This window comes from Salvelinus sp. IW2-2015, unplaced genomic scaffold, assembly GCF_002910315.2.
Source record: "Salvelinus sp. IW2-2015 unplaced genomic scaffold, ASM291031v2 Un_scaffold3555, whole genome shotgun sequence".
Classification (NCBI taxonomy): Eukaryota; Metazoa; Chordata; class Actinopteri; order Salmoniformes; family Salmonidae; genus Salvelinus; species Salvelinus sp. IW2-2015.
In genome coordinates this window covers 54,473-64,767 of record NW_019944834.1, presented here as the reverse complement: position 1 = coordinate 64,767, position 10,295 = coordinate 54,473, and the positions used below count along the sequence as shown (strand labels likewise).

The 10,295-nt window shown below is 43.8% G+C and overlaps 1 protein-coding gene across 1 annotated transcript; it reads right to left on the bottom strand.

Moving 5' to 3' along the window:
* Positions 1-4,260: 4,260 nt before the first annotated feature.
* LOC112076078 (serine protease FAM111A) lies at positions 4,261-6,228 on the bottom strand. The gene is made up of 2 exons (XM_024142964.2): positions 4,609-6,228; positions 4,261-4,578 (listed from the first exon to the last, which is right to left on the bottom strand). Exons 1-2 carry the CDS (start codon positions 5,876-5,878, stop codon positions 4,385-4,387), a joined length of 1,464 nt encoding a protein of 487 aa, XP_023998732.2. The 5' UTR covers positions 5,879-6,228; the 3' UTR covers positions 4,261-4,384.
* Between the last annotated feature and the right edge of the window lie 4,067 nt (positions 6,229-10,295).

Sequence of the window (10,295 nt, the reverse complement as noted above, 5' to 3'; positions counted from 1 at the left end):
TTGAAGATGAGTTTTTGAGTTTTTGTGAAAGATGATTCCAGGATATCACAGCTCCGGAGTGGAGATTTCGGAGGCTTGGTGTATTCTGTCGATATCACAAAACTCACAGAGGTATTCTTCATCCACATTTCTGTTCACAATGGTATATGCTTATTATTAAAGCGTATATATTACACAGTAATGCAGTATGGGCTGAGCGAAATACATATTTGAATATACCGGTATTGATGCATGGACAGTTTGGGTTTTTACTTTACTCTATAAAGGATATTTAATGTTAAGGTTTGTTAATAATCTACACGCTATAATCCGTTTTTTGTTTACCTCTCTATAGAGTATTCTCTCTCGCAGTTTCACACAGATCAGCCGCCTGTATCGGGAGACCACTTCTCTCGTCTTGTGTTCAAGCTTTGGATGAAACTATGCTGCTGTTCTATCAAGTTTATTAGTTGTCTGTAAACCACACTGTAGGCACAGCAACAGTGTTTGCTAACGTAGCCTAGGTAAGCACGTGTTTGGGCTAATAGTGCTGGCTAACAGAACAGTGTTTGGTACAGTTAGCTAGGCTAAAAGGTTCAAGTGGTTTGGATAACAGTGCTAGGCTAAAGCAAGTGTTTGGGTGCTAAAGTAGCTAGGCTAACAGCAACAGTGTTTGGGCTAACCAGTAGCCTAGGTAACAGCAACAGTGTTTGGGCTAACAGTAGCCTTAGGCTACGCAAAGTGTTTGGGCTACAGGCACAGTGTTGGTAACGTAGCTAGGCTAACAGCACAGTGTTTGGCCCTAACAGTGGCTAGGCTTAACAGACGTTTTTGGGCCTACAGTAGCTAGGCTACACAAGTGTTTGGGTACAGTAGCTAGGCACAGCACAGTTTTTGGCTAAAGTGCACTAGGCTAACAGGCAACAGTGTTTGGGTACAGTAGCCTCGTGTAACGGATGTGAAATGGCTAGCTAGTTAGCGGGTAGCGCTAGTAGGTTTCTCAGTTCGTCACTTGTCCTGAAACATATTAGTAGTGTTTGCCTTTGCTCTTGCAAGGGCGCGATTTTGTGGAGCGATGGGTTAACGATGCTTCGTGGGTGTCAGTTGTTGATTGTGTTGCAGAGGGTCCTGGTTTCGCACCCCGTTCGGGGCGAGGGGACGGTATAAGTTATACTGTTATTGGTGCGTGACGGATCATGGTTGCTGGGAAAAGGTTAGGAGGGTTGAGGGGGGTGAGTGTATCGGATGTGAAATGGTCGTGTTAGGGGTAACGGTAGTAGCGTTTTCAATAGTTACGTCACTTGCTCTAAACTATTAAGTAGTGTTGCCTTGCTCTGCCAGGGCGCGGCTTTTGTGGACGATGGGTACCGATGTTCGTGGTGTAGTGTTGATGTGTGAGAGGGTCTGGTTTCGCGACCGTCGTGGGGCGAGGGGGGTAATAAAGTTATACTGTTAACTTGGTGCCGTGACCGGATCATGGTTGCTGCGGAAAAGGAGGAGGTTTGAAAGGGGGGGTGAGTGTAACGGATGTGAAATGGTGTTTAGTTAGCGCGGTGGCTAGTAGGTTCTTCTCAGTTACGTCATTGATCTGAAAACCTATTGTAGTGTTGCTTGCTCTGAGGGGCGCGGCTTTTGTGGAGCGATGGGTAACGATGCTTGTGGGTGTCAGTCGATTGATGTGTGCAGAGGGTTGGTTCCATGCCGTGTCGGGGAGGGGACGGTACTAATAGGTTATATGTTACATTGATGCTGTTGCCGGATACTGGTTGCTGCCGGAAAAGGAGGAGGTAAGGGGGGTGAGTGTGGATGGTTGAAATGGCCGCTTAGTTAGCGGGTAGCGCTCGTAGCGTTTTAGTTACCGTAAACACTGTCCTGTCAAAACTCATCTCCACAACACTGTCCTGTCAAAACTCATTTCCACAACACTGTCCTGTCAAAACTCATCTTCACAACACTATCCTGTCAAAACACTGCAGGTGAAGTCTGTAATGACTCTGCACATTGTGACTTATCATTGAACTTAAATTGTATTTTATTTGACCAGTGCTTGATTTGTGTTGTATTTGATGTGTGTAATTAATGAAGCTCATATCTGTGGGATTGTAAATCTGCACCAGAGGAAAACACCCTAATTGCAGCCAGGCTTATAATGTGTCAACCTATACAGTAGGACCTGGGCTATGTAATGTGTTAACCTATACAGTAGGACCTGGGCTATGTAATGTGTTAACCTATACAGTAGGACCTGGGCTATGTAATGTGTTAGCCCAGGTCCTACTGTATAGGTTATGTAATGTGTTAACCTATACAGTAGGACCTGGGCTATGTAATGTGTTAACCTATACAATAGAACCTGGGCTATGTGGGCTGTTCTCTTAGCTATGATCAGGAAATAGGTACAATTGATCAATCCAGATGTGATTGATGAGAAATGTAGAACTTTAATCTGTTTTTAAATAGCGTAGATTATTAAGTGCTTTCTCTTTTGGTTTTTAAAATCACATCACCAAAATAAATAAAGTCTGACTTGATTGTCGTTGAACTACCAGTTATTTCCTGTTCTATTCTTGTCTAAAAAAAGCTACATGATATTTGTATGCAGTACATGTCATAGTATTCTGCTACTTTATCACTTTACTGAAACGTGACTATGTAAAAGTCATGTACCACTGTCTCACCTTGTACTGTTTAGTGCAGACCATCCAATCTAATGTTGAAGAGCGGGTTGCCTCCTCTGCTGTAGTTGAGGGCTAAATCACCATAAGAGATATTTCTATATAAATCACAAGCTCTACAGCCAGGACATTAGATCAAATACAGGATGACAATATTACTCTGTCGACTCTAAATGGATTCATGTTATTTCTCTCTTCTCAAGTTCCATGGTCGGGTTCCGGTTAAATGATCAGACACACCATTGTGTGGTCACAGTCATGTGATCAGACACACCATTGTGTGGTCACAGTCATGTGATCAGACACACCATTGTGTGGTCATGTGATCAGACACACCATTGTTTGGTCATGTGATCAGACACACCATTGTGTGGTCACAGTCATGTGATCAGACACACCATTGTTTGGTCCACTTGCAATAAGCAAGCTGTAATTGTCAACACATTTATTGATTAGTCTGTCACTAGTTTTATGCATGATTGTTTTCATGAGTTGTAACAATGTCTAAATGATACATACAGTATTCCAATGTAATCACAGTTACCACATTGTACTCATTATTATCCTTTACATGTCAAACCAAGAAAGCAAAACTATGGACCGATGAAGTAATATAATATACCATTTAGCAGAAGCTTTTATCCAAAGAGACTTACAGTTACGCTGCATAAAATATTGTTTTGTAAGTATGGGTTGTCCCAGGAATCTAACCATCCTCTACCAACTGAGCTACAAAGGACCTGAAGTCACTGGGAAGTCACCGTCTCAGAAGAGTACAAAAGTAGTGAGCCATGACTCTATTCAACATGACTCTACTCATCATGACCCTATTCAACATGACTCTATTCAAAATCAAATCAAATGTATTTATATAGCCCTTCTTACATCAGCTGATGTCACAAAGTGCTGTACAGAAACCCGTAAAACCCAAACAGCAAGCAATGCAGGTTGAAGCACGGTGGTAGGAAAAACTCCCTAGAAAGGCAAAACCTAGGAAGAAACCTAGAGAGGACCAGGCTATGAGGGGTGGCCAGTCTTTCTGGCTGTGCCGGGTGGAGATTATAACAGAACATGGAAGATGTTCAAATGTTCATAAATGACCAGCATGGTCAAATAATAATACAAGTAGTTGTCGAGGGTGCAGCAAGTCAGCACCTCAGGAGTAAATGTCAGTTGGCTTTTCATTGTCATTAAGAGTATCTCTACGCTCCTGCTGTTCTAGAGAGTTGAAAACAGCAGGGTCTGGGACAGGTCAGGGTTCATGGCAGAACGTTGAAACTGGAGCAGCAGCAAGCCAGGTGGACTGGGGACAGCAAGGAGTCATCATGCCAGGTAGTCCTGATGCATGGTCTAGGGCCATGATCTATTCCAATATTATTCCATGATTCTATCTCACGACATCTATTCAACACGACCTCTATTTCAACACGACTTATTCATCAGATCTATTCAACACGACTCTATTTACACGACTCTATTCAACATGATTTCTATTAACACGATCTATTTCAACACGGACTCTATTCAAGCAAGTTAAAGCAAAAGACAAGTAATCAAAATGTAGAACACAATAAAACAATATTTAGATAGTTGCATCTGATCTAGGTAGATGTCTTAATCTATTAAATGTTTATTTTTGCAGGGAAGGCCACTGTGGCCAAAGTCTGTTTTTCAAAGGAAGCCATATTCACAGAAATGCAGAATCCATCGTAAGGAACCAGTGATGAGAATTAACGAAAAAAAGGTGCATGAGATAAAACAATACAAATTATTAAAATAAACATGTACCTTTGACCTAGGACAAGTAATATTATCAATACCCTGAAAGGCACTAGTGGAATGTTGAACATGAATACTGACATTACAGTATTTGCAGCCTCCCTCTGAATTCTTAATAGGCATTGTTGTGTTGTTCCCAGACAAACTGGTGGCATTGTTGTGTTTGTTCCAGGACAAACTGGGTGGCTTGTTGTGGTTGTTCCCAGGACAACCACTGGGTGGCATTGTTGTGTTGTTCCAGGAACAACCACTGGGTGGCATTGTTTGTGTTGTTCCCAGGACAACCACTGGGTGGCATTGTTGTGTTGTTCCCAGGACAACCACTGGGTGGCATCGTTGTGTGTTGTTCCAAGGAACCACTGGTGGCATTGTTGTGTTGTTCCCAGGACAACCACTGGGTGGCATTGTTGTGTTGTTCCCAGGACAACCACTGGGTGGCATTGTATTAGCTTGTATTTTGAACATTCTACGTACATATGATAGGTAATCACATCGGTCTTGAAAAGAGCCTCAAACAGGAAGAGGTTTTTCTGTGCCTCGTCCTGAACTCTTGTCAAAACTGCCTGATTGTTGTCCTCCCTCAAACGGATGACAAAGTTCTGTAATATGGTGAACAGAGGGAGGGCGTACTCTAACACACTCTGTTTGCTCTGAGTGAGTTTATCCTCATAGTCAAAGCCACCAGTATGCATYCCAAACACTCGACCAAGGTCATCGAAGACTGGAGAGCCAGAAGATCCATGGAAGAAGGAGGTGTTATAGGTCACAAAGTCGTCCTTGTTCTCCTGCATCACTTCCTCGTAGCGCTTTTTGTTTTTTTCAACATCATCATTTATTGTGAAGATTGCATGTCCATTTTCCCGTTTATATTTATTCGCAGCCTCCTCTCTTATCTCACTGCCAATGATGGAGGTGGGTTCCATTTGTTTCACCAGTCCACCTGGGTGTCCAATGAGGCAGGCCCCACCGCATGCTGGAACTGGGCCATATTCACGGAGGAGACCAGGAGGAACCTTCTTCTGTTGCTTCTTATTCTGAGGATCCATCTCCAGTATGGCATAGTCTATATAATGTTTTCCCTTATCTTCATATTGAAAGTCGATCAGCAGGGTTTTMGCTTTGAATACGTTCACATCGGATCCATTTGGATTTTCATAGTTGAACTTCACAGATACATCGACTAACAGCTGCATGTTATGTCTTACATTGTCACCAAACAAATGTGCATTTGTTAGGACGAAGTTGTCAAACAGCACAAAGCCTGTTCCCTGAACACCCTGAACACCGTCAACAATCACCTGACAAACGGAGGCACCAAGTTCAATCAATTTCTTCACTCTGTGAACCTCAGAGAACTTTTGTCTGATTTTCCCGAATTCCTGCTTCATCAGATCCAACTCTTCAGGAAATGTCTTKTTTTGGCTGTCCTCCCTCCTACTTTCCATCTGCTTCACCAGATCATCAAACTGGTTGCGAAGGATCGTCAATATTTCACCATGGTCTGGAATGGGATTGCATTTCCGTTTCTGCTTTCTGTTTTTGAAGAGGACTCCCCTACATCTTCGATGTTTTAGTTGTTAGCGTCGATGGAGACGTCTGTGTGCGTCTCCTTCAGAGTCAGGGCTTGGGCGAACAGAGAATGTTTGTGTGGCGTCTCCCTTCAGAGTTTACGTTTGTTTTTATTGTGGAGTCAGATGTTTCCATCTTAGTTGCCGTTCTTCTCCTTATGTTTTGTCAGACAGATTTCAAAGTTTCGACCATTAAGTTTTTTTGCTATTTTGCCCCATTGAAACCTTGCTTCGCGTGTTGATCGCTAGAGAGGCTGACATTTTTTGTTCAAAACACAATGTCAGAGAAGCGTCCATCCATTTCGTAGAGCCTGCTTCAACTTCCTCCTTCTGTTTTGGCATAGACAACATAGAGGTCCGTATGGACTGAAGTTGTTTGTTTTCCAAGTATGGTTTTGTTTTGCTGTTTTTTCCATCCCTGTTGTCTCATAGAGAAATTACATAATTGTCTGTTTCCTCATCCGTTACTCCTGCCAGTTTCATCTGTGGCATGTGTGACCATCTCAATAGTGAGAAAGGTTCATCCTCTTTGATCCAGCCAACATGAAAGTGGCTTACTATGTACCCCTTACACTCTTGAATACAATGTCTTTCCTTTTCAGTGTCTTCTTTCCATTTGTTTAAACCTCCCTTGAATGTGTCATTAGTTTCAAGTGCTCTCTAAATATTGTTCGTTTTGGTGCAGGTGATTTCCTCTTTGGTTATTTTATGAGTTGGGGAAACTGAAAGGAGAATGAGTGAACAGTGTTCCGTTTCTGGATAAATCTGTAAAAGAAAATAGAATATTGATTTTTGTGTCAAATATTTCATGTTCTGAATTTTACGAAATGGTGAGGATAGAAGTATTTTGAGGATACTTCTGCAGTATATTTTCATCATATTTGGAGAAACAGTATTGATAAATATTATACACACACGATAAGATCCGCTCTGTCCTTGATGCTGATGATGGCTTTTATTATGTGGACCCTTTCAAGAGTCATACACTAAATTAAAACTAAAAATAACTTCACTTACATTGGCTCTAAGGCGGCTCAGACTTCACCATAGGGCTGCCATTGGACCTGGTTGAAATGACCTGTGAAATTATTCAATATTATTAATTAAGTCATTTGGTTGATAAGAGGGTCATATCCATCAACATGTGCCTTTTGGGTAATTTGGTTTAAATACAACTATTTATTCCACGTAATTGTAACATTGTCCCATAAAGAGCACGTTCAAGCTCCTAAAAAAACATGTTTTCCCATCTCAAGAGGTGAAGTAGACTCAGTGAAGTGAACGGTAGCATATCGAGCCAGTCTGATAGTATCCCATTCCCCTTCCCCAGCTCACCTGCTGACTAAGTATCCCCTTTTCCCTTCCCAGCTCACCTGTTGACTAGGTATCTCCTTTCTCCTTCCCCAGTCTCAACGCTGTTGACTAGGTATCCTCCTTTCTCCTTCCCCAGCTCACCTGCTGACTAGGTATCCCCTTTCCCTTCCAGGCTCACCTGTTGACTAGGTATCCCTTTCCTCTGTCCCCAGCTCACCTGCTGACTAAGGTATCTCCTTCCCCTTCTCCACCAGCCTGCTGACTAGGTATCTTCCCTATCACCCAGCTCACTGTGACTAGGTATCCCTTTCCCTTCCCCAGCTCACCTGCTGACTAGGTATCCCATTTCCCCTTCCCCAGCTCAACTGTTGACTAGGTATCTCCTTTCCCTTCCCCCAGCTCACCTGTTGACTAGGTATCCCCTTTCCCTCCCCAGCTCACCTTACTGACTAGGTATTGTCAGGCCGCCCCCCCTTGTTTTTTTTTTCCCCTTTCCCCCCAGCACTCAAACCTGCCCTTTTTGAAAACCCCTAGGATCCCCTAGTCATATACTTCTTTATATATCTTTTCCTTGTTCCCCTTCCCCCAGCTCACTGTTGACTAGGTATCTCCTTTCCCCTTCCCAGCTCACCTGTTGACTAGGTATCCCCTTTCCCCCTCCCCCAGCTCACACTGTTGGACCTAGGTATCCCCTTTCCTCTTCCAGCTCACCTGCCTGACTAGGTATTCTTTCCCTTCCCAGCTCACCTGCTGACTAGGTATCCCCTTTCCCCTTCCCCAGCTCACCTTGTTGAATAGGTAGCCCCTTTCTCCTTCCCCCATCTCACCTTGCCTGACTAGGCTATACCCTTTCCCCTTCCCCAGCTACCTGTTTGACTAGGTATCTCTTTCCCCTTCCCCAAGCTCACCTGCTGACTAGGTTATCCCCTTTCCTCCTTCCCAGCTCACCTGTTGAACTAGGTATCCCTTTCCCCTTCCCAGCTCAACCTGCTGACTTGGTATCCCTTTTCTCCTTCCCCAGCTCAAACCTGTGAACTAGGTATCCCCTTTCCCCTTCCCCAGCTCACCTGCTGGACTAGGTATCCCCTTTCCTTCCCCAGCTCACCTTGCCTGAACTAGGTATCCCCTTTCCTTCCCCAGCTCAACCTGCTAGACTAGGTATCCCCTTTCCCCTTCCCAGCTCAACTACTGACTGGTATCTCCTTTCCCTTCCCCAGCTCAACCTGTTGACTAGGTATCCCTTTCCCCTTCCCCAGTTTCACAATTGTTTGAATAGGTATCCCCTTTCCTCTCCCCAGCTCACCTGCCTGACTAGGTTCCCTTTCTCCTTCCCCAGCTTCAAGTCCTACCTGACTAGGTAATCCCCTTTCCCTTCCCCAGTTACCTGTTGACTAGGTATCCCATTTCCCCTTCCCCAGCTCACCTGCTGACTAAGGTATCGCCCTTTCCCCTTCCCCAGCCCACCTACTGAACTAGGTTATCTCCTTTCCCCTTCCAGCTCACATGCTGACTAGGTAATCCCCTTTTCTCCCTTCCCCAGCTCACCTGCTGACTAGTATCCCCTTTCTCCTTCCCAGCTCAACCTGCTGACGAGGTATCCCCTTTTTCTCCTTACCAGCTCACCTGCTGACTAGGTAATCCCCTTTCTCCCTTCCCCAGCTCACCTGCTCACGAGGTATCCCCTTCTCCTTCCCCAAGCTACCTGCTGACTAGGTAGCTCCCCTTTCTCCTTCCACCAGCTCACCTACTGACTAGGTATCCCCTTCCCCTTCCCCAGCTTCACCTGCTGACTAGGTATCCCTTTCCCCTTCCCCAGCTCACCTGCTGACTAGGTATCCCCTTTGCTCCTTCCCCACTCACCTGCTGAACTAGGTATCCCCTTTCTCCTTCCCCAGCTCACCTGTTGAACTAAGGTACCCTTTCTCCTTCCCCAGCTCCCTGCTGACTAGGTAATCGCTTTCCCCTTCCCCACTCACCTGTTGACTAGTATCCCCTTTCTCCTGTCCCCAGCTCACCTGTTGACTAGGGTTCCCTTTTCCCCTTCCGCAGCTTCACCTGAGACTAGGTATCCCCTTTCCCCTTCCCCAGCTCAGCAGCTTTAACACTATAACTATTTTAATGTTAAATGGTTTCTTTTGAAACATTTTTTATAAAATAATAGTTTCTCCATATTAAATGAGAGTTCAGTTCAAATAGTAACGTCAGGGTCCGTAATCTTGAAATGAGGGACAAATGTAAATCAAATCATAATCACGTTTGTATACTTTCAAAAAAAATGAACTGTTCCGAAGGCAACCAAATAACTTAGGCTTTACAATGATGAATCAAAACGTGGCGTAAATGTTATGGCAACCAACGTCTAAACCAGAGACTATTGTGATCACTGCATATATAGGGTACTTGTAATAGAATGCCCCGCCTACTCAGTGGAGCGTACATACTGCCCTTCCCTCAACTTCTGGAAAGGTCCTGTCTAAACAGAATGGTAGTAAATTAATAAAGCAACTGCCTTGTTGTCAAGAACTAATAGAAGGTAATGGAGAGATATAGTTTTATAAAAAATTAGAATAATCACCTTGTTTTACATTTTCCATTATTGAAGTAGACAGTCGTTGTGAAATGCCCAAATGATTACTGAAATGTGAACCAACAGTCTGCATGAGGACATGGATTGATAAACTTGTGTTTATTACCACCTAACTAGTCCGTACAAACAGGTGTGTTTCAAAAGAAAAAGTGGTCAATTATTGAAAGTGTTTTGGAATGATTAAACTTGTGTTATTACCGTCATACTAATTGTGTAACAACACAGGGTGTGTTCGTAAAAATTCAATCTGGAGTGCCAGAGTGCGCTGCGGTGTCTCAAGTAATTCAGAGTTTGTCAATTATCCGGTCATAAATTCAGAGGTTGTCAAATTATCCGGTCATAATTCAGAGCGTTGTCAATATCCGGTCATAAATTCAGAGGTTGTCAAGTTAT